Source organism: Labrus mixtus, chromosome 3 (genome assembly GCF_963584025.1).
Source record: "Labrus mixtus chromosome 3, fLabMix1.1, whole genome shotgun sequence".
NCBI lineage: Eukaryota > Metazoa > Chordata > Actinopteri > Labriformes > Labridae > Labrus > Labrus mixtus.
This window is the reverse complement of record NC_083614.1, coordinates 22,662,889-22,687,237: the sequence shown is the minus strand read 5'-3', so window position 1 is coordinate 22,687,237 and position 24,349 is coordinate 22,662,889. Positions and strand designations below refer to the sequence as shown.

Sequence of the window (24,349 nt, the reverse complement as noted above, 5' to 3'; positions counted from 1 at the left end):
GTGGTGTGCACAGTGTTATAACCATTGATCCTGCTCTCATTTCATGCTCATAATGCAAATTCCAATCTCCCTTCGCATGTGCTGCCTTTTTCAATCGCTGTAATCAAATGCATTAGTACCAATATTGCGTGAGGAAACGAGCTGAATTTAAATCTCGACCATGTCAAAGAGGCCCTGATAGCCACCGCTCAGTGGAAAGTGCTCCACCACTTTGGTTATAATTACAAGAGCACGGTGTTTGGATAATATCTACAGTGATGGCTTGGTTAAAAAAGGTTTGAGCTGAAGAATAATTGCCTATCAATGCAAGCTACCTGTGATTGAAATAATTGACTTCCTTCACAGTTGGGCTGTCAGTTAAAATAAAATAAGCGACGCTTTACTTCATTTATTGGCCTTGATTGTATGGAAGCTGTTGTGTTTAGGCCTTTAATCTTTCATTTTCAGGTAGTCGGACAACATCTGATTGTACTGGCAAATACTGAAAACACCCACTCTTAGAAATATGTTTGACTTGCTTTTTTTTTTTTTTCAAATGATCACCTTATGTTACCATCAACCTCCATGCTGCTGCTTAGTTTCTTTTCTAAGTTCTTTAATTTTAAGGTTCAGTTCCTTTGTAGCAAGATTACGGCTTGATCTTGATTACTACCACATTATAAAGGCCAAAGGGTCATCAGAACTTGCTTTGTCTGGTATCTTTCTGTATAACTTACTGTTGAAAGATTGGGCAAGTAAGTCGATATTGCTTTCACTTTCCAAATGCTCGTATTGTGCCAGCTTAAAGACCCTAAACTATATCTCATAGGCCCGATCCTCTTTGGAAATTAGTAAATTGTCAAGTGATCACTCGGAAAATCTGCAAGACACAACCATTAGCAGTTTCCTCTCAATCGCACAGCCTATGATGTGAAAGCAGCTGAGGTAATGGTGAGGGTTTATCAATCGATTGGCCTCTCTGCTAGCGTTGCCAGAATGCTAAATACTCTTTTCTCATGTCTGGAGGGAAAGTGATGAATGCTTTTAGCGGGACTTGACAGGTCTTCCCAAGGAGGTGCTAATAGCAGTAGAAACATGCTGCGCTTCCTGTATCATGTCTTCCCTTTGAGCAAAGGAATTCTTTGTGCAACTTTTAGTATGTGTTCAGAGATATCTTTGCTTTTTATATTAAAATGTTGCTTTGCTGAGGTTTTTTTTTTTTTTATCTTCCCCTACACCTAACAAATGTATGTGTGTGGATGTCTTTATGTCTAAACTTCTCTAAATACTGTCTTTTATTTAGAGGTAGGAGAGGAATGCATTGAGCTGCATAGACAGTGTCTATTGTTAAACTGAAGCCTACCTTATGTTTGGCAAAGGCTTTAATCTACAATAGCTGTTGTAATTGTGTTGTGAAGTGTGTGTAGCAACCAAAGGTGGAGATAGAAAGCCATGCCCTAAGGGGAGGGCCATAAATCATAACCTCGGCATCTTGTGAGTATAGATAGAGTAATTCCCTACAGGCATGGCGAGAGTCCCTCTACCTCCACAGATGTTTACAGTGTAGGAACAATAGAGGCATCACTCAGAACTCCCCTAGACGATCTGATACTCCCTGACTCCCCCTCTTCATGTTTCTGTGTTTCCTTTCTCACCTATGACATCACCTGCCCCCCCCCCCAGGCCAAGAAAAAAAGGAAAGTAAAAGACAAGTACGGACACACATGTGGGTCGTGTGTGTATCGTATTGTGTTGGAAGATGAGCTTAGCTTCTGAAAGACACCCACTCATTTCTGGCATGGCGTCGCCACAAAAGACCTATTGTGGATCTATGTCTTTGTGTTTTTGTGAAGCGCGTGTTCTTGAATTTCTCTGCTTGATGGGCCAAAAGGGTTGAATATTCATGTGGAAAAAAAAAAAAAAAGAGGCCAGAAGCTTCAGACTGCGGGTGTATTGTTTTTTTTTTTTCATTTCTTGTGTGTGTTAGTGGTTTTATTTTAAGTCTGCCTTGCCTGCACGTGTCTGTCTGTTTCATGCAGCCAAGTTGAGGCGCGTGGTCCAGTAGCTGTGAAGGGTGTGGTGCTTAAATACGCCTGCTGTCTGAGGTGCTCGGTTACACTGCAATTAGCTGTGGTTCTCTGCAACTCTCAAAGCCACAGTCACAACTGCAGCCCTGTAGGACAGAAGCATATAGTAACCTTTTACGTCCTTTGACTATTTATCAAATTGACATGTTTGACACATTCCAAATTGTTCTCAAAGTGAGGTCTTTTATTATTCTGGATGTATTTCACTCCAGTTTATTGGAGTAGTCCACACGTTCTTTAACACATTGCTTCAGCTTTCAGCCCTATGAGCCTGGTTGCATCTGAATGATAGAGATCATAGTCGGTTATTATTTGATTTTTTTTTTAAAGTACATTCAGTCCACATTGCAGCTACTGACACCTGTCAAAGGCAACTTGATGTGAGTTAGAAGGTTAGGCTTTTTATGAAGTGTCCTGGGAGAGTGAATGTGGCTGTTTGATGGATCAAAATTGCAACAACCAATGTGGACAGAATATTAGAAAAACTATCTCCGAGCATCCACGATGAACTGCAAATTGTTTGTGAAGTTTGTGCTGTCACCAACCCAGATACATGTCGGAGTGAGACTTTTTAAGATCTCACCTGCTTACTTATTTTAAGATTGCACACAGGGGTGTCAGCTGAACGGGATCCATGCTTAATATAAAAAGAAAGAAATCGACAATCTCATTCCATTCATGTCACAGGTCTTTCGCTTACTTCCCTTCTATCTTTGTCTTCTAATTCATGTCTTCGTAATTAAAGAGTATGTATAACCACTTGGTGGTAGCTTTGTGCTGCACCAGACATATCAATGAGAGAAAACGTGTCTGGGTCTGTGTGTGATGGTGGGCGTCCCTAGTCCCTCCCTGTGGCTCAGGGGATTAATGGCAATTTGACTTAAACAAAGAGACAGTACCTGGAATATCATTGGATGCCTGTGTAATTACAAGGCAATGAGATAAGCAAATAATGACAAGATCTGGTGATTAGGAAAAAGAAAAAAGAAACACAACAGTGACTCTCCTGCTAATTAAGGGTTGTGAGAAGATGGTGGTTGTTAGCTGGGGAGGGTATGGATGGTGGTGAGTGACACTTCGCTTCCAGTAGTGTCACCAACACATTATATCCTTTTCTCCATTTATCTGTTAGCAACAGCATGAGAGGTTGTGGAAAGAACAGCTGATTGGTCTCACGTGTCCATCAGAAGTCCTGGCAGAACCGACACCTTTTTCCTCACCTTCCATTTAATTTGGTCTTTTGTATCTGTAACCGTTGCTGCTATCAAACTATTTTGACCTCTGATATTATCAGCATGGAAACCACCTCTGATGTGCTAATGTTGTAATGCACCCTTCAGGGATGTTATATTTCAAGACAGACCAACATATTGAAGAACATGTTAGCTACAGTCTGACATTACAGTGTACAGTAAACATCAGCATCCAGCAACGTTCGATACAATATCGATCAACAAAACAACAAATCTAATTTTCCTGTCCTTCTTTCTGTCATTTTCACAGAGTGCCAAGCCATCCTGCGTGAAGACCCCAACCATCCCTGCGCAGCCGGGGCCTCGGCTCTCCAGCCAGGTCAAGGATCAGTCCCACCCCACCCCTCCCTGCCCCCTCTTTCCCAACTGGAGCCAAGATGGCCACCAGCGGTGCCCCTCGCCTCTCCTTGCAACTCCTGCTGCCTGTCACCACTCTGCTGCTATCACTGCTGCTCACAGACTCCCACGCCTTATGTAAGTATCAAGACAGACTTCCCCTACAGCTTCCGTTTCTTTTTTTTGTCCTCCTTCTTGCCCTTTAGAGGTTCATCAGTCGTGTTTGATCCATGGATTAAACAGGAAATAGTGTGGAAAGGTTGTGCATGGTGGGTTATAAAAGTGAACTCTTCCTGCCGAGGCTCTGTAATAGAGATACTTCAGCTGCTTTTTCTTTCTATCCTTTTCCGTTTGCTTTTGGCGGGATTGTATTTCTGTCTAGGACTGTTGATATCTCATTTTAGAGAGGCTGTTTTCATCTCCAAAAGGTCTGTTTTTATTGACTGCCTCTCTGGAGAGAGAGAGAGAGAGAGAGAGAGAGAGAAAATTAGTACTTCTCTCGAATGTCAAGAGCTAGGTTTGACTTGTAAGAAAATTTGTCTCTGTCATCTACCCCTGAAAGCACCTCAGATCTAAGTTTTTTTTTTCATATACAGAAAATGATATGTAGCTGAACATGTGTTTCTTATACACATCAGAAACCCAGGCAATATAAAATCTTAAATAGCATTTTCCACATTTTCCATGTCGACGTGATGCTTTTTTGTATAATTTGTCCTCCATAACTGGCTGTGTTAGAGGGACATCAGTAGTCTCTTATCCCACCCTGTCAACTCCTGCTCAGGATTTGTTCTGCACCATTTCCCCGTTAAGACGGGCTTAGAGCAGCATTAAGGAGGCAAAACAAAGAGGAGGCTCTGCAGAGAAATAGAACTAAGCGTGATGGCGAGGTGGGGTTGGCTCCCCCTTGGGTTTTATTGTCTGTAAATCCTGAGCTTGGGGATAGTGAAAGGGTATATATGTGTAGAATATTGTGAGCATGTTTTCCAGTGACATGTTAGTATTTGTTTGCATGTTGAGTTTGCTGACTGAGCTTACCCTTAATATTTAACATATAAATGTGCCTGTTCAGATTTGCCTCAGTGTTTTTTTTGTGTGTGTTAAATATCTAAGAAAAGGAAGTGCTTAAACCGTGTCTCATTTTGATTGGATAAAATCGTATTCCACACTTTCTTGTCTTTCTTGTTCGTTTGTGGAAAAAAACAATGAACTAGTTGGAGTCAGTTTTTTTTTTCATATATCAGGTTGGTACCAAAGATTTTTTTTGCAAGAAGCCCAGGAATAAATTCACCTCACAGGCATCCAAACTATAGAAAAACCAAATAATATATTAGTGTTATTAGAGGATAAAGAAACTGCAAACTACATTTAGTCTTTAAAATTATTATTTTTTTTAACAAAGACAGAGAGCATCCATCAAAAAAAAAAAAGAGCCAGGGATTTAAAAAAAAAGAAAGTCTTATAATTAGATATCAACTATCAACAGTGTTTTTTAGGTATACACTTTCTCTCTATAGGTAGATTTTTCTTTTTTATATTTCAGGTAATTTGCAGGATAAATTGCATTTTCGCTGTGTTACTTCTGTCAGTGTTGTCCTTCATCTTAGTTTCTGACATTCTCTGAGTGTGTTCTCGTTGGTTCAAGAAAGCACGAGGAGGACTAGACTTTCTCCTGCTGGAACAGAGCTGTCTGCTCTTGATTGCGTGGTGGTTTGAGTGTCTGGAAGCATAATTTGAGTGTCTTTCAGCTCAGCTGCCTGAAAACATCTGAAATTGCACTCAGGCAGCTGTCAAACACATGCCAATGTTCTCTTCCTTTTTTTTTTCTTTTTTAACTTTCTGTCTAACTGATGTGAAGGCTACACAATAATTCATAAGTGAAAGTAAAGAAAAGGTGCAAAAGCTGCTCCTCTAAACAGGTTTTTTTTTTTTTTTTTAAGAACGTTCCCCAGAAGGTTTGGACTCTGTTTTCCTTCTTCACTTGAACTTATTCTCAGCCTCTGTTTGCTCACCCTGGTTTAAATAACAGCCAGTGCAGTCTGCTTCATCTTTGTTGGAGATTAGCTTCCCCTTCTCTCTCGCGTTCCCCTTACACAACCACACAACCACACAACCACACATACACACATACACGCTTACAAATACACTAACAGCAGGGCTCTTTCCCCATCTGTCAGTATCTGCCACTCTTTGTCTGCTCTGCCTGTGGATATGATCGCTGTTTTTGTCAAGCTCACTCTGTCTTTTTGTATCTTGCTCATATTCATACTGTTTTTTTGTTTATTCCCCCCCCCCCCCCCCCCATCCTCCCATCCTCCCATCCTCCCCCCTCCTGGTTACAGACACACACAAACACACAAACTAGTCACAAGAGCGCTCGCTCTTCTTTTTCATTTCTTTGGGGCCACACAGCGTTTCCCCTCCATTATGTCTGCAAATATATGCACACGCGCACTACCTACTTTTGCTCCTTCTGATTGTCTTTCACACCCACATGCACAGCCAAACACACATTGAACACACACACACACACACACATTACACACAGCCCAGTGGTGCAGTTGTCCAATTATAATCACTCCCCCACCTGCTGCACTGAGAGGATGGGGTGGGACAAAGACACCACCCCCTTCCTCTTATCAACACTTTCCCTCTCTCACACACACACACACACACACACACACACAGTCGAAGCAACCCTTGTGCCCATCTGAAAGCATGATGTCATCCCTTCCTCTCACATCCCTCTCTCTCTCTCTCTCTCTGCCCTCCATCCCTTTCCATTTACACCCATAAATCACAGTGAGAAGGAGACATTTTTAATCAAAAGAGAAAGAAAGATGGCTCAATAAATCCCGCCACCTCGTCCGTAATAATGCCTGCCTCCCTGTTTGTGTCTGTCTCTATTTGCCTGCATGCTTGCATGAAATTTGTGTGCAGGCAAACAGATAGTTATGTGTGTGTACGTGTCTTGCTTTAATATGTTGAGTGTCACCTGAGCTTTGTCATGCTTGAGTAGCATATTGAGGTTGTTTTTTTTCTCGCCAAGCTGTAATATTTGATGACAGTGTCATGCATACACAAACCCAAAGTATCATGTTAAATTGTAATACTTGTGTATTTTTAAGACCAGGCCATCAAAAGTATCCTTTGCTCAACTGATAAATAATCAGTCAGAACACAAAAGTGATAGAGACTGTACATTTGAGTTCTCACAATTAATGATGATGTATGTTTTTTTTCCCAGGCAAATCCTAATTTCCTTATTTTTCCTTACTAAACATTTTCTAAGTCATATCATTGAATATTTAGTGGCAAAATGGTAATGTTTCTGACAGAGGGAAACCTATTTATAGAAATTATGCAAAATTGCAACCCAGGCGGCTTTTTAGTCCTGATTAAAGAGAATGAAGCATCAAAACAAAGACCTAACACCACTGAAAGTGTGAATTATTTAATAAAGTAGAAAGTCCTTGTTAAAAGAACTGGATCAAACGCAGCGCTCAAAAGGTGTGTTTAATTTTTCACTTCAACCATCAAAAGGTTGTGTTTTCTGACACTGTCAGGCTGCCTGATGAATAATTTCTCTGGATATTGAAGTGAAGTTCATTACTGCAGATATTAAACGTATGAATATCATCTTAATTTCTCATATCCTAATATTGGTTTTTGATTTATGAGCTGTGGGTTGGACACAGTTGCCATGGTGTTCACCATTCCCTATGAACAAAAAAAAAAAAAAGGCCACACACTCACAGACACACAACCACACACCTAGACCTTTGGGGGCCCGTAATGACTTGATAAAACCTTGTTTCCAGCTGTTTCCATTATGAGGATTCTTTTAATTTTGCCATTAGATATTCAAATCGGGTTTTAAAGCCACATGGGGAGAAATCATTCTTTCCTTTTCGGTGGTGTTCTGTTATTGTCTGTCGGAAGTTAAGTTCATATTTTCCTTGATGAAGGGAGAAAAAAAATGAAGATTCTGATATATTGTCTTTCTTCACTTGTCTTGACAAAGATGACGAGGTATTGTGCCTTGTGTTTACAGTGCAGCAGGGCTTTTTGTCAGCATTTTTTCTGTCCCTTTACCTCCTCCTTACTTCTACACTTTCCTCTCTTTCAGCCTCTTAGCGTCCTCAACACTAACATTTTTGGCAAAGCATTCCCAATAATAATTGGCCAGAACTCAAAGTGATGGGGTGAGGCTGTTCAATTATTTATATTCCTTTGAAGCTGCAGATTCGGAAAGAAAAACAAAAACGAAGCCCTTAGTGGACTTGTTATTTTCTTGTACTTTTTCATGCCACCTCTGTCTGTTTTTCTTTCTACTAGTGTCTTCCTATTGCTCTCTTTCTTTCACCCCTCCATACCTTGCTCCTTATCTTTTCCAGTCAAATAATGTTTGAGCCAACACTGTCAAGTTAACTCTTGTCAAATTTAATTTCCTGTTCACCCTGCTGTTGCATGCTTGGCCCCCTGCTTCACTCAACACACTGTTTTCCCCGAAATGAGAAGAAAACAAGTTAATTTTTAATTGCTTTACAGACATGAATCCCTGCCTCGAGTAGCCTGTTGGCACTTTTGAAATTCAGGAGGCTGATATGTGTTGAATTCACAAAGCTCGAAACTCACAAATACTGGAGGGAAAAGATTGAATTTAGTGTTTCAAGAAAACGTCTTTCTTTCCTCTTAATTGTCCGTTGGAAAAATTTCATGAAGCTGATTTTATGTTGAGTTAAACACGTATGTTCTCACTAACCTCCCATAGAAATATATTTATTATACCTGTCGGTGTGCTTGTATTTGTCGGACTGCACTCGGACTTTTCCTTGTGTATGGCTTTTCTTTGATTTTAATACTAAGGCACAGTGAGAGTTTTTTTTTTGCTTTATTGTCAACAGAAAGACGGCAGATTTATTTTTTTGACTCCATTTTCTTCCCTTTCTTGTCCTTTCCTCACTCTGATAAGTCCTAAAACTACACATTTGACAAGTGGAGGTGTCTTCCTCATATAATGAGCCAACAAGTGTCAATTACCTCAAGTGAGTCTCTAAATGACACAAAATTGTTGCCATTTCACCTCCTCTGTCTGTGTTCCATGGCCATTTTAAAATCAGACACACACTTAAGCTTAATTCCCCCCACTCTCTCTGAGGAATCGAGTCTATTTATTTCCGATGGGTGGTTTTTTTCTTTTAGCCTTTAACAATGGTTTCAATGGGACCAATTTGTGCATATTATGAGTGTGGGACTTTTTTTTAAATTTTTTTAGAAATGCTGCTTTGCTGTGACAGCAGTGTGGTTAGACAAAGTTTTTCACCTCTGGGTTCTTATACTCAGAACTTCTTTCATACTGGGTTCCCACATCCTGCCACGAGTCCCTCATGGCCTGCGAAGCTTGTGCCCTGCGAGTTTGTTTGGAACGCAGTAAACATAGAAGGCACACTGTATAATGCAATGGGGAAGGGTTTACATAAAAACACTACTTCTTTATTGGTTGCGTTCACTGCTTAGTGTTAAACTGTTGTTACAGTCCAGGTAATTTTGTGGAACCCAAGCTACCCTAAAGAATCATTCTTTATTAGCCTCTCTGTCTTACATTTTAATGGGAAACTCTTTAATTAACCACTTCTGCTAAGGCTAAGCTAAACATTACATAGGACTGGAGCCTGACCCAAACTTGCTCTGTGGAAAAAAGCTACAGCTGAGAATAGTTTCAATTGTGTTTTTTTTTTATTCTGACTGGCAGATAGCGTATGCTTGTATAAAGCACTAATTCAGAAGGTTTCGGTTATTCACCCCTCACCAATGTCATAGTATTACAACGTTTTACACTTCAGTCTAACACTGCTCTTCTTTCCAAATAATTTCCCTTTCAACAGTTGGCAACAGACTGACCAACTTTGATAATTTTCTTTCTCCTTTTCTCTGTCTTGCTTCACTTTTCTTTTTTTTTTTTGCAGTAGTCTGCTGGTCTTTGTTGGCAGTGATTGCGTGTGAAAAACTCCAGACAAGACAAAGCAAGGCAGGTTTAGAGTAAAGGCTTGGTTTCCATAGTGATGGCGCTCGCCCAGTCAGCCAGTGAGAATTGGTCCTGATTGATGGGGCTTGGTTGTTTGGGCCTGCGGGGTGTGTGTGTGGTGTGTGTGTGAGTGTGAAAGAAAGAATGCATGTCTGTTTGGAAGTTAACTTGCTTGTGTGCTGTTTAACCCATCCTCATGAATGCCCATTTGACTGAATCAATTTGTCCATCCATCTATCCCTGGATCCATATAGCTGTGTGTGTGTGTGTATGTGTGTAGGTGTGTGTGTGTGTGTGTGTGTGTGTGTGTGTGTGTGTGCTGATGAAGGCTGTTAGGGTTTCAGTCAGGTCTAGGACTGACAGACAGCTAGCAGTAGCACCTTGATGGCCTGCTGAGTCTTTTAGATAGCTGTTAGGAGGAAGCTGTAGGCTAGTAGTACTCTCTCTCTCTCTCTCGCTCTCTCTCTCTCTCTCTCTCTCTCTCTCTCTCTCTCTCTCTCTCTCTCATTAAGGATGAACAGTAAAATAATCCCTTAATCAACGCAAAGACATACAGGTAAAGAAGACAAATTGTTTTCCTTCACTAAGGAAACATACCAGAGAAGAATGAGATTAAGTTCTATATTTTAACTCATTGTTGGTATAGAGTTAAAGACAAAAAAAAAGGTTCAAATTGATGTGACTCTCATTTGCATCCTTATGCTGACGACACCGTATTCTCCACATGAGTGGCAGGACCGAGTTTTACTTGTAGCAGTACCTGTTAGAGTACCAAGAGTTTTCCATGTGCTGTGAAAGATGCCTATTTGTGGTAAGATGGATAACAAGTGCCATTTCACAATTTCTCTGCCTTTTTACTGCAAATCACTGAATGGCCGCGCGTCATTTTGTCTCCCACTTTGCTAATTCAGCGGGATAATGGCTCCTATTTATGACCGAGGAAGCTTTTCTCCATCAATTACTGTATTAGTCATAAAGCCAGTCCCCTCCCTCCTCTTAAACCCCCTCTACCAAACGACACCAGTAAAGTGCTATAAATGGAGCTGTCTCATATTCACATACCCACCTCCCACTCTCCACCACTTTATAATCACAGTGCTGGTGTATTTGGTCTTATCAGCTCCAACAGAGGTAGCTACCAATAGCAGGTGGTTACTGTATTAGCTAAACAAGCGTCTGTGAGCACAGTGTGAGGTTGTTTTTTTTATATACCCTCCTCCTGCTAGCTGTTCATGTTGGCGTGAATCTGTTCTATTCTCGGGGCCTTGTGAAGATAGCCGGGCCCCCACTCGCTGGTTATTTCAGCTCAGGCCATGTCCCCCTACCAGGCAGATAAAGAGGGGTCTTGTGTGCTTATCTGGGCAGCGCTGTAGCTCAGTGTGTCTGAGGGAAGCTCGGGGAATAGAGGCAGGCTTTAGTGTAAGGGACAAATGGTCAATGCGGGTGCAATGTCCTTTCAATGTCACCGCTGGTAGCATAACGCTCAACGTTTGGTGGAGGCTTTTTTGCAAGGTACATTACAGTTAAAGAAGTGGATATATTTTTAGGAATCGGTGGCACCGGTGGGAATCAAACCTCACAGGCACTGTGCTCTCTGTAAAACGAATGGCAGACAGCGAGCAGAGGATATTTGAAAGTATATTCTAAAGTCGTGAAAAAATTCAAAAACATGCAAGGGTTTCCACATTGCACTTTTGACTCTGCAAAAGAAGTCGTTTAACTGTAGAAATCACATTGTCTCTCATCAAACATCAGAAAGCCAAACTGTTGCAAATGACTGCCAAGAAAACGTTACTGTAAAACATTGGAAAGCATTTCTTCATGTTTTCTTTGTTCAAGCTTGTTTGAGGTGATTTTTCGAGGGATCACAACAAATGACTTATAACGGGAAAGCCACCCATTTATTACCTCTCAGGCCCACTCACATACTGACTGGGCTCAAACATAGAGAACAAGCTTATCTGTTGATACTTTGGTGTGGTCTATGCCATCACTCATTACTGGGATTATTTTTTAAGCAGTTTAAGGCCTGACTCCACTCAACCTTTCCTACCCTGCAATTACTGCCAATGGGGCAAGGTTCAAATCTGAAGAAAAGACAGTCAAAGTCAACAGTACCTGGCAGTAGAAGCCCAGAGGCACACAGCCAAGGAAAATGAAAAAAAAATGTTAATTACACTCATCAGAGTTCACACAGTCACATACATGCCGCACCTATAGTAACTGTACTATAGTAGTCATTCCTCAGTCTCTACCTTTTGTCCAAACAGGGATGGTTAATAACTTTAAACCTTCTACCATACTGAGTTATCTACATGTGCTGCCTCTTGATCCTGGAAATAATCTATTTTCATATTTTTGATTGAAAATTAATGAAGACTGGCCTACTCCCCTTTTAGAGTTACTGAATGTTGTTTACATATGGATTGGCTCTTAAAAAAGACGTGCATCACTTTACTCTGTGTGCGTGTGTGTGTGTGTGTGTGTGTGTATGTGTTGAATATATGTTACATAGCAGGGTGATTTAGTTACATCTGATGGTGCAGGACACACAACAAACAGTGGAGGGCATCAGTTTACAACCCTGATTTTCAATCTGCCTCCATGCAGAGTGAATGAAGCAGGTTGGCAGGTATAGGTGAGACTCCTTCTACTGTAGGCAGGTTCTATCATCGCTGTGTACACTAAAACAAAATCCGATTCTTTTTTAAAAACTCCTCATGCAATACTCATGTTCCCACTTTGTTTTGACAACGTTTAAAAAATTCAAATAAAAAACAGGACAAGAGGGAAAAACAATCCTCCCTGATGAAATATTTAAGACTTTCTGCATTGAGTTCCTTTTTGCATCATCCTGTCACCTCCTTTCCTCTCCTTCTCATCTTCTTTTTACCCGTGACCTCGCTGAATTCTCCTCTGTTAACTCCAACTTAGCTATTATTCATTTGAAATATTACTCTTTTATTTCCTCAGCATCTTTTTAGACCTTTCTTAGATAATATTAAAAACAATTTACAATGTTATGAGTAAACTGGTCAGAAGTTAAATTCAGATCAGTATACAGGCAGAGGAATTAATTGTACATCTCATTTCCTCTGAAACAAGAGAGAAGAAGAAGGAGAAGGCAAGTGGAAACGTCGAAAGGCGCAGAGAAGGAAACTAATCTAAAGGCGCAGGCCTTCAGCAGAACCACAGCCACAGGCCCGCTCTGTGTAAATCGCTCTTATGTTTGGACAGAGGGCACATTGTACGGCAAGGTCAAATGCAGAAGAGCAGTGCTTTTGAGAATGGAAACTGAGTGTAAAATGCGGAAAGGGATCATTTTATGCAGCAGACGGCTTGCTCTGTGAAGCTTAAGAAAAGCTGCGGTAGTGATTTCATCTTTCAGCCTCAGTCATTTATATCACCTGGTAATATACAGTAGACAGTCTTTTATTTTTATGATTTGGAATTTTTTATTTAAAGGTTGGGTTTTAAATTTTTGTGATATCAAAATAAATATGCAACAAGTGGAAATCATCTCTTTAGCTTAGATATGAAGCCACATCAATGCATAAAAAAAACATTTAAGTTTCAAATGTTTCTCATCTAAATGCAAGATATATCAACCGCAGGTAGAGTCACATGTACTTGATAAAGCACAGACACAACACACATTGTACATATGGATGCAAGATGAATACATTAAGAGCAGCCTATATAATTACTGTCTCTATGTATAATTTCAAATCAATATTAACTTCCGGTTGCTGCAATTTGCCCCTCTAAAGATAATTGTAATATGCTATTTAATGTTGACAGAGTATTGTCAGTGCGGAAATCTTCATAAAGCAAATTGCTTCAGTATGTCAGGGATTACCACATCCCAAGGGGTTTTTACTTTTTTGAGAGATTTTGAGTGAGATTTAAAGACAGCTAAGAGATTTTTTGGAAGAGGCAACAATCAATACACTTTGATTTTGACCATCAGAAGGCCAGGAATCACTATTTCCAACATTAAAATGATTGCCGGCCAGCACATCCCTTTAATACTTTATTTTAAAAAGTGGAAACATTTCATCCTTGGTCCGTCAATGTCAGACTCTCTGGCCTGCCAGAATCTGCCAGAAGAATTTCATCTTATGACTTTTTCACCCCACGTCTACCACCAAGTAGTCACTTTAATTATGAGATCATACAATAATGTGTGTACAGGAGGAATTACACCTTTCCATCTTGGCAGAGAAGTGAGTGTCAGGCTCTTCCCCTTGACCTCCGTCTACCCGAAATCAATCAAGAAAGAAGGGGGGAAAAAATTCATGCCAAGAGTTGCTCATCTGAAGGTGGTGGGAGTCTGGCAGACAGCTATAGTTTGAAAAAGTAGAAACATGATATAAGAGTAACAGTGGCATTTAGTTGAAAGAATTTGGTTTTACCTTGTTTTGACCACGACAACCCTAATGAGCCAATGTTCTTGCTTTCAGCAGTGATCTTACATTCCCAGACATCTAAACCTTTGAAATCAAGGTAAAATGCGTCTCACAATGGCACACACTTGAAAAAGGAACTCATTTTGTTGGTTTTTTTTTTTTGTTAAGATTTCTGTTTCCTGTCATCCTTTGGCGAGCTTATTCTATGAAAGTGATCTATCTGGTCTGAAAAAAAATGTGAATACCAGCTTTTAAGATTAACTAGAGACCAACCACTTGTTAAGTTGATTTAAGATTCTTGATGTAATATTTGCATCAGATATATTCCAGTTGTTAGTTCTTAGGCACAGAGATGAACCTTACATGCAGCGCCTTTGCTTTCCCTAAAGCAGAACACTCGCCCCTTTTTTCTCTCCCTTGTCCTACACGATCTCTTTTTGCCTCATTCTCTCTAAAACACCCACCCTCTATCTCCCTCTGCCTCATAATGAATGCAGGAACTCTCCTTCATGTGTGTTTAGCAGTGCCTGGAGACTGGTGTTGGCCCCATGGTCCCTTAATTATTAATTTGACGTTATGTGCTAGCCGTTTGATCATCCCCACATATCTGTATGATTCGGTTTTAACGAGTTCCCCCAGAACTCTGTTTTCTCTATCTCTCTTTCTAAAAGGCTGGTTTTCTGTAAACTGCTGCAACCATGGCGAGAGCAACGAGTCCAACACCAACACCACCAAAACTACCTTACTTTAAAAATGTCTGTTTAACCAATTCTATTAGCGCATACAGTTTTTTTATTCGTCATAGTCCAATTTAGAATTTAAAAATGCTTTGTTGCTGTTTAACAGAAAGATGAGTCTTTTGATGTGTTCTTCAATGTCAAACCGAATCAAAACAAACCTCACTTGTACTGCCTCGTCTTTTAAATGTCCTTTTCTGAGGGATTGCTTCATTTGTTGTAGTTGGCGTTTCCCTATGGATTGTGTGATGTACAAATCCCAAATGTAACTGTCTACACTTAGGATTTGGCCATTGAACATGTTGCTTTGATGAAGATAGGTCACCATGGTTGGTTAGTTATGGAGCTATCTATTTTTATATCTTTCTACCTACCCTATCCTGCTATCTCTAAAGGTATTTATTTTGTCTCTGAGTTGCCGTCTTTTTAGCTAATCCAGGACTTCTTTCTACTTCTGAACCGTGTGTGTGAGTAACGGAGAAAATAAGATACAGAAAGTACTGCTAGAGGAGGCTAGTGTAGGTTTGTGAGAGACTGAAGGGGTCCCACATGTGGGTCATGTGGTCTGTCTTGTCAATTAAGGTTGGCTTGGAAGGACCAAGGCTAACTTTAGCCGTGCAACATTCATCTCGTAGCTCGTTCTGACGACTTTTCTCTTTCTCTTTCTACATCTTCTTTTTCTCTTCCCAGCACCACCACGGTTCACTAAAGTTCCCGTCGACCAGATTGGCGTCTCGGGGGGCGTGGTGTCCTTTGTGTGCCAGGCGACAGGCGACCCCAAGCCGACGGTTAGCTGGAACAAGAAAGGCAAAAAGGTCAACTCCCAGCGCATTGAGGTGAGTCAACGAGCCTCTGAATCCATAAGTATGGTGGGAAGCTTTATTGTTATTGTACTGTCACACATGTAAGACAACACATGATCTTCTACTTTGGATTAAATGTTCTAAAAAGCAAAACGCACAGAAAAACCTCAGTTTTCAAAAATACCTGCCTACGTGTGGACTATGGCTAAGTCAGAAATCCCACTTCAAGGATGGGATAAAAGATTGATTCACTTTAGGTTTAGTGACTTTTATACACAGTATTTCATTTCAGTCAAATAAAATAACTTCTGGAATATTTGTAGTACACAACTTGTCAATGTATATACCAAAATGGTAAATTTCATACATTGTACTCAAGAAATGTTACATTTCAAATGTGTTTAAATGCGATTGGTCCTTACGTTCCACACTTTTTAACCTTCATTTGACTACACATTAGTTTTGAACGCTGCCTTACACCACTTCCAAGTAAAAAGCACAGGCTTCTATAGCAGTTTGGTTCCCACACGGTCTTATTGAAAAGGGCTTTTTTATGCTTTTGCAGCCAAAGCTCTCACAAATTGTCCTGGACAAATGACTCCCAATCTTTTCATGACTGGCTTCTCTGACATCTGAGCAATGTGCAGGTCCGTTTGCTTCAGTCGCCCATTAATGCAATGCACAGCTCTCTCATTCCTCCCCCTCAGAACTATTTGCACCCGACTGAATTTGCCGTTGTCACATTCTTGTTTCCAGAGCTGTTTTTTTTTCTCTCTCTCTCCATACAACCCTGTTTGTGTGAATGTGTCTGTGCGTTATTCATGTTTGTTGTTCAGTTCTCGGCAGGCGTCCCAGATGGCATCTCTAAAAGTCTTGATTGATGCTCAGTGTCTCTTAATTAAAAAGTTGCTTTCCTTAACAACGAGGACAGTGCATAGGCAGACACGAGCACACTCTGCAGCACGAGCACAGGGGAGGGGGGTAATAGGCAAAAAAATGACAACAACATCAATGGGGGGGGGGCTGCATCTCAACAGAGGACAAAATAAAAAGACGAGCTGTGTTTGTACGTTCCCTTCTTCTGCATGCTAAGTGGCAAACAAAGCCAAGGGCGTGATGGAGCCTGCCAGAATGGACGCTTCCCTTCCTCAGTTTAGGATGAAATAAAAAAAAAAGTAAAAAGGTTTTTGAAGTAGTTATGATTTTTTTTTTCTCCTCAGTTCTTCCCTCTAGACAGCCGCTTTGATATCGATCACGATGCCGTGCTCTGCAGTGTTTTTAGCCTAATTAGCGCCTCAGCCCTGAGATGTGCAGCAGTGGAGCAGCAGGGCTGCTGAAGACTTGTACTCGTATCTCAGAGTCATGCTTCGCTCTGAGATCTCAGCAGTGAACCCACCGTGTAGATGTTGTAAGCTCCTCTGAGGGATGATAGATATCGGAGGAGTAGGTTTCTCTGTGAGACTGAGAGCCAGGCTGACCATCTTTTTTAACACTTCACCCATCTAAAAGAGATTAGCTGGGAAAATGGCTGGCTATACTCAGAGCTAGGAGTAATTGGTTCAGAAATGCCACCATTTAAATTCTGGTCATTAACCAAAGTCTTGACATTTAATACTACTTCTCGCTGAAAGATACATGACTGTTGATGTGGTTTTTGGGGCTGGTGCCAAATACTCAGTTCCAGTTATACTACCACATTGTAACTAAGACATATTTAAAGCAATACATGTAAGTACTTTTACTGTATTTTATAAGAAAATTATTCAAATGCAAAATTGAGTTTTCTAATTAAAGATAATGAAACCATCAGCTTGTTCAGAGGCACTCATTATTTTTAAAGTTCAGACCGTCAGAATGTTGATGTCAAAGAAAAAACAAAATGCCATTCTTTGGAAAAAAAATGTGTTGTAGAGTTGAAGAAAATGCAACCATCATTATTTCTTATTTTGGCACATCTTCATAATTGAAACATAAAGGGTTTGGATAATCAAATGAAGCCTTTTTTTGTCAGCCAGTGTTTTTTTTGTTTTTGTTTTTTTTTTCAATTTGGACTGGAGCTCTCCTCTGCTCAGTATTCGGAGCACATGATGCGTTCAGAGTGTAGTCTGATTTTTGTTTTCCATCTAGGTTCAAAACAAAAGGGCTTCACAGAGAACAAAGGGCATAATTACAGATAAAAACAAGAGATGAAAACACGGGAGAGCAAGCACATCACACACATCACACTCACACACACAGACACACACACACAGATCCGGTTTGTGTATCTACCGTCTGTGTTTATGAGGACCGAAGGCTTACAAAGAACAGTTGTAACACTTACACATGTGATTGGTTGGGGGTCAAGTTACTATCCATTTTGAAAGACTGACTTTCTACATTGGTTACATATGATAAAGAAGTTAAGATAGTAATAGTGAAAAACTGTTATGGTTGCTATTGTAATCTCATCTCCGTGTAGCCTAACATCAATCATCGTACTCTCTACCCTACAGACCATAGAGTTTGACGAAAGTGCCGGTGCTGTGCTCAGGATCCAGCCTCTCCGAGCGCCTCGTGACGAGAACATCTATGAATGCGTGGCGGAGAACAGCGAGGGGGAGATCACTGTCAATGCCAAGCTGTCCATCATCCGAGGTGAGTCCTGCATTGTTAATCGGGTGTTCAGAGGGATAACTACAAAATGAATCATTAACGTGCGCATCTGGGAGCTCCTCGGGTCTTTCATGATGACACTTTGGACTGCTGTTTTTGAACTGCGCTTGACAGTGAGTCAGGCCTCTGCTTGAAATCCTTTTTTGCCTGGAAGGTGATCGTCTGTGGGGTTTTTTTTTGGCTGCTAAACATATCTGCAGTCTTTCCAAGTTGGGATATTGTAAACCTTGCAATTTGAATTCTGCTCTGTGTATAACTTATGTTGCTTACTTAAAGTCCCTTATCTTCAAATGTTATTGAAGTTTTTATTTAATGATTTTATTAGACATAATTATACAAGAAGCATGCAACGGCTATCTTCCTGTGTGCAGTGAGAGCCTTCATTACTGAGTATTGTACAACGTGAGTTAGCAGCAGCAACACATGAATCATCACTGGAGACGCTAAATTATTACATGTGAAAATGTGGAGGAATATTTCTTTGCACCTCTCAGCCTTCAAAAAGGCCTGAATTTACTGCAGATGGACAGTGTGGAGCCTGTGACAAGGATCCATCAATTTGATTAAACTAATCAACTGTCCATTCAAGAAAGAGCTGAACCTCTATTTGCCCGTGATGAGAACCCATAGGATCCCTGAATGAAAAAGATTGATTGGTCACCCACTTACACAGTAAGGGCACACCGGCTCTCAGATTTGTCTGGAGAAGAACACAACACACACACACACACACAAACACACACACACGCAGTCTCACACACAAGCAGGTGTAAAACAACAATATAGTATGAGTTGTGTCGATGAAATCAGTGATGGCTGAACTTTGTGGACCTTCATTGATTGGCTCCTATGGCAGATAGTTGAGCTATAACACTATTTGTTTAGCTGCAGCTTAGAGGTCATGGAGGACGGCATCATAGGCGAGTCAGCATGTGGTCACATTCTCCCACTTTCTTCTCTCGTACTACCTGTCTCTGCTGTTTTTCTCACACAGACACACACAGCCAATGTCTTCTCCTCTGTTCTCTCTTGCTGCCATCTGCCGTGTTTCCAGGCCTGGATGAAGCTGAGCTATTGCTGGCTTTCTGGCAGCACACAAGCTGCTAGGCCTTCCTGGCTGTCAGAATCGCAGGCAGTGAAATGGGGTGGGTTGTATGGCGTGTGTGATGTGATGGGGATTTTTTGGATGCAATGATTGGAAGACCAGCCCAGTATCCTGGGGATAGTTATTGTTTGAAACAAACCCCCTGCCCCTGAAACACGCTTGTCGGCGCTAGGGAAGTGGAAGTGCCTGAGATGTCCTTCAAAACTTGATGTAGATCTTAAAGTTGAGTAATTTATGTTCATGTAAGTTCATATTTTTGAGATTTTTCTCTTGTTGAATTGAGTCATGCACATCACAGCAGCAGGTAGAAGTCAAATGCTGTTTTTCAGGATGTTTGCTACTGACTCACATACAAAGCTTTTCATATTTTCACCCAATTTTACTCTCATTGCACTTTTAAGAGCTAGATAAGGTAACAGTTAAGTAACTTACTGATTAACGTTATTTCAAAGTTAAAATGTGACTCCATTTTTAACTCATGTAGCTTTACTAGACCCGATGGGAGTCATTCGGACTCCAAACAATTAAGATGTGTTGAATGTAATAACAGATCATTCTGAACATAGTTTATTCAGTAGAAAACCAAATGCAGAAAACAAGAATACAGGGAAACAAGAACAAAGACAGATGAAAAACAAGAAAATGAGAACAAGGAACCGGGACACCACATTTCAAACTACAAGCCCAGGCCTGTGTGTGTTATCAGTTATGTGAAAGAGCACAGGGCAAACCCAGGGCGGTCCAGAGATGCAGCAGGAAAATGAAATGTATTGGAATTCAACTCGATGAGGTGTTCTCTAGAGCCCTGAGGAAGACTGCAGCCCTCCTGCCCAGGCAAACGAGTGTGATGATGTGGGGTGCAAAGGTGCAAAATGAGCAGCAGAGGAGGATGGCGGAACATTCTATCTGTTTTCCATCTTTAATGAGGTCAAACCCCCCCCCCCCCCCCCCTGCATTAACCCATCAGTGCTACTAAGGAGACAGGAATAAGAAGGTGAAAATCCAGAATATGAGGAGAGATGTAATTTGATTCAGAGAAGACCAAGAAATGTGACAAAGAAGTGAGGTTTTCAGGGTTAAGTAAAAATGTGTAAAAAACAAAGGGGATGGATGTTAGGAGAGAATAGAAGTAGAGGTGGAGGAGGGGAAAACCAGGGAACAAATATGAAGAGAAAATGTACAGAAGTTGGCCAGAGATGAAGGGAGACATCAGGGGGTCTTGTAGAGAATTGGCAGTGTGACACAGGTGAGGAGGACAATGGGCGAACATGGGTTCTTGGAACAGGGGCAAAGGATTATGGGATATGGGACAAGGCACAAGGGACACATCCACAGTAAACAGAGGGTGGTTGTGGTCTGGGATCTGGAGAGGCAGAAAATGGGTCAAAATGGTGGGTGACTTGGCCGGAACGCTGCACAAGGAAAATACATCTGCATGCATACAGAGTCTGACGTGGAAACATTTAAAGACATTTGCATGGCTTGTGTTTCTGTATAATGCGGGCCTTGATGCAAACACAAACTGTGAGTACTTAGTATACCACCATGAAAAATGCTTTACTCAAAGTAGCTGCAGTTAACACAGAAGGGCACATGCGTAACCCTATAACTAAGCATGCAGCATACCGGCATTTTTCTAGCATAGCACAAGCTCTTACCACAAATGTGGAAAAAAAAAAAAAAGAACAGTAGCACACTTTAATGCTCGTCTGCAATGATTAAGATATGCACGCAAGCGCTGCAATGATAAACACGCATACTGGCAATATGCACAAAACCACTCCCAACACATTTTGCATTAACTTAAATACATCAAATCAATTTGTATGGAAGGATTAAGGCACTTTGTGTTTAGTTTTAGCAATAACAGACAGACATTTCAGACAAAAGAAGTGACAAGCAGACTATATTTGAACCTCATCTCCATTTTTTTTTTTTAACAGTACCGTGACAATGGCACAACCCCGCCTTCTTATCTGTTTGTGTGTACATGCAAGTGTGCATGTTCTGGGGGCAATGGTAGGGTGCATTTAGCAGCGACAGTGACACCTCCTTGGCTGTTGCTCCACTGCCTCAGCTGAATACCTAAGATGGGGACCATCTGGCTCTGCTAAGACTCACACACAGCCCTCACGGAGTCCTTGGAGAGGGACCGACAAGAGTATGAAGCACACTCTTGAGTTGTGACACAACTTGCAGCATGCTGCAGTTTTTTTTTTTTTTTTTTAAATAGCTTTTTTTTTTTTTCTTGTGTGTTTTCTCAGCAAGTGTTTTAGAGTGTCAAAAGGAAGGGAAAGTTGCCACTGGGATACTGTCAGCTCATGCTGTTGTGAGGAGATCATGTGGTGAACACCCGCTTTGTGTGCCCATATTTGAGATTGCTGCAGTGTTTAGCCCTCTGATTACAGTTGCAAATAGATTCACCCCTGAGGCATCCCAGAGAGCACAAACTATGATTGATGAGATCTGGTCTGATATTCAGTTTTTTCCATGTTGGAAAAAGTTGTGAATACGACGTGTCTATTTATGTGTTTGGTAAACTCATCGTTCACATCACAGTGAGGAAGAGCTACTCTAGAGGCACAAACAATCATATTGAATGAGTTGAAAACCACAGAAGTGGAGCGATGAAGCTTCAGTTTCTCTTGTTTAGTTAAGTATTCTCTGTACACTTTTTGAGCGTCCTCTAATACACACTCACTTGCACATTGTTCACGTCTCATGTCTGGCCTTAAAAATGAACGCATGTCGTCAAAATTAGACTCAGTTATGACGTCCATTTTTGCCAACGCTCCTGTGTGTGCAAACAAACACAGTCATGCTCACTTCCAGCTTATTTTCCTTTGGCACTCCTAACCCGGTGGAAGTGATGAAACGCACCTTTCTGTTTCTCTCATCACTCTCCCACAACCCTTTTTAATCTCTCTCTCTCTCTGTGTATGCCAAGCTGTAGGACTGGTATTCAACCATTGAACTGATTTTGTTAAACATATTTTTTTTCTTTTTTTTTTTCTCATTAGATTCAGCTCTGACCCAATGTGACTTCACCCCAGCAGCACACAAAATTGTTGCAGTACACTCTGCTCAAGAACATACATTAAGGGACAGATTTTTTTATTTCTCTATATCAACAAATTGGTAAAGCGAAAAACGTTTTGGTTTTTTTGCATGATGGTTGTAAACATACTTTGTAGGTAGACTTATTGCATTTCAAATCTTTGATAAAACATCTAAAATCACAAATTTTAACTTCTATAGTAGAATGGTTATGCCATAGAAAATAAATCACTCTTTGAACATATCTCTAAGTGTACAAGTGTTGGCAAAGTGAGAAACAATTTGATTTCCTTTTCAATTCATCCATGTGAAAATGACTCTATTTGCCAGTTTTCATTGTTTGGACAAGTGCTGTTTTTTTCTGCTTGAGGATCCAGAGCGGCGAAAAAAAAAACTGCATGTGCCGCGTGTTTCCATTTAATGGTTTAAAATAGATTGGAAACTCCACCCATCTGCTACAGAGCAACACTGTGCCAGTCAGGTTCAGTAGCACACCCACCATTACCCAGAGGGGACTTGGGCATAGCGTGCCTACTGTTTGATCTGGCTGTCTGCTAATTGGCCGCTCTCTTGTGAAGTAGCAGGTAATGGTGAATTTTAATGGGACTCTGGATCCTGATACATGCAAAGTCAGTGCACAGATCATGCCTAGTGAAATCTTGGTAGTTAAAACAGGGTAATGGGGATGGGGGGGGGGGGGGCAGAAAGAGCTGCAATGATAAGATGGGGGAGAGAAGTGAGTGGGAGAGACCGATCAACCTTTCAACCAATAGTGGCTCCAGGCCAAGCCTTAAGACATTCTATATTTTACACCTTGACTTTCTCTTCTCCCTCCACATGTTCTTGTCTCTCACACTCAATAAGTCCTCCATTATGTTCCAGGCTGCCTGCTCTCTGTCTGTCTTTGCACAGTAGTTATCTGTCTTTCTGTCTCAACCAGTCTTCTTTCTTTGTATTTCAAAGGGTGTTTGTGTGTTCTGATACCAGTGTCAGTGACGATATCAGTGTCGTAACCGGCCACAAACACTGCCTTAAATGTAGTATGAGATAAGCATCTTTAATTTTCAATTCTGTCATAAGTGCAAGACATTCATACTACAGGATTGAAATGCTGTTTCCCCAGACCTCAGTGTAAAAGATAAACAACTATCACTCTGACAAAAAAAAAGTTATAAAAGACAGGTGTGCAGTCTATCAGAGGGCAAATATAGCAGCAGTTAAAATAGCAGCCGTTGTGTTTGAGTTATTGCTTCTGAAATGCTTGTGCATCGTGTGAATGCTGTACGGTGATTTAGTGTTCAGTCTTTTGGTTGATGGGTATCAGAAAGAATGCCTTTAAGTGATTCAACACCATATTTTTTTCTGCCTCTGTAAAAGGACAGGGGCTTTAAAATGTGTCACTTAAAGAGAGTGATTTTTTAGTAGCACGGTCAGTATTCAGTATTTTACCACCAATATTATGTCTTGTTTTTTTAAAACAAGCGGAATTGGAGGAGCACTCAGTACTGGTCAATAATTTAAATCAAGCCTATCAAGCCCATGTTTCAGAATCGTAGTGGAACATCTCTCGCTAAAACGAGAAATGTTTGGGCTACGATGGAGGGAAAAGAAAAGTGGAACATTAAACAAGGTTACACTCACATTACATTACCAGCTGTTCTGATGTGAACAGATTTTAATGTGTGTTTGTTTGCAAAGTTTAAAAAATGTTAGATGTTTTCCTCATGATGATGCAATCCTATTTTAAAAAACTGGTTCAAATGTTTAATGTCGTGAGACTGAGAGGCTAAAAATGACAGATCATAAGAAAAGAGAAACACAGAGACTTTCTCCTACTTACTATTCATTTCATCAGTATTCCCTGCATGTATCTAACAAGCTCAAACACTCATTTCAGTTT

At 40.7% G+C, this 24,349-nt stretch overlaps 1 protein-coding gene across 2 annotated transcripts in view; it reads left to right on the top strand.

The window, feature by feature from the left end:
- Positions 1-24,349, top strand: part of ptprsa (protein tyrosine phosphatase receptor type Sa) — a 169,494-nt gene that overhangs the window by 38,509 nt on the left and 106,636 nt on the right. For both annotated transcript variants that reach the window (XM_061033838.1, XM_061033839.1), the window contains exons 2-4: positions 3,570-3,793; positions 15,520-15,665; positions 18,128-18,269. In XM_061033838.1, coding sequence (XP_060889821.1) covers positions 3,697-3,793; positions 15,520-15,665; positions 18,128-18,269 — 385 coding nt within the window. In that variant the 5' untranslated portion in view covers positions 3,570-3,696. The remainder of the gene's footprint in view (positions 1-3,569; positions 3,794-15,519; positions 15,666-18,127; positions 18,270-24,349) is intronic.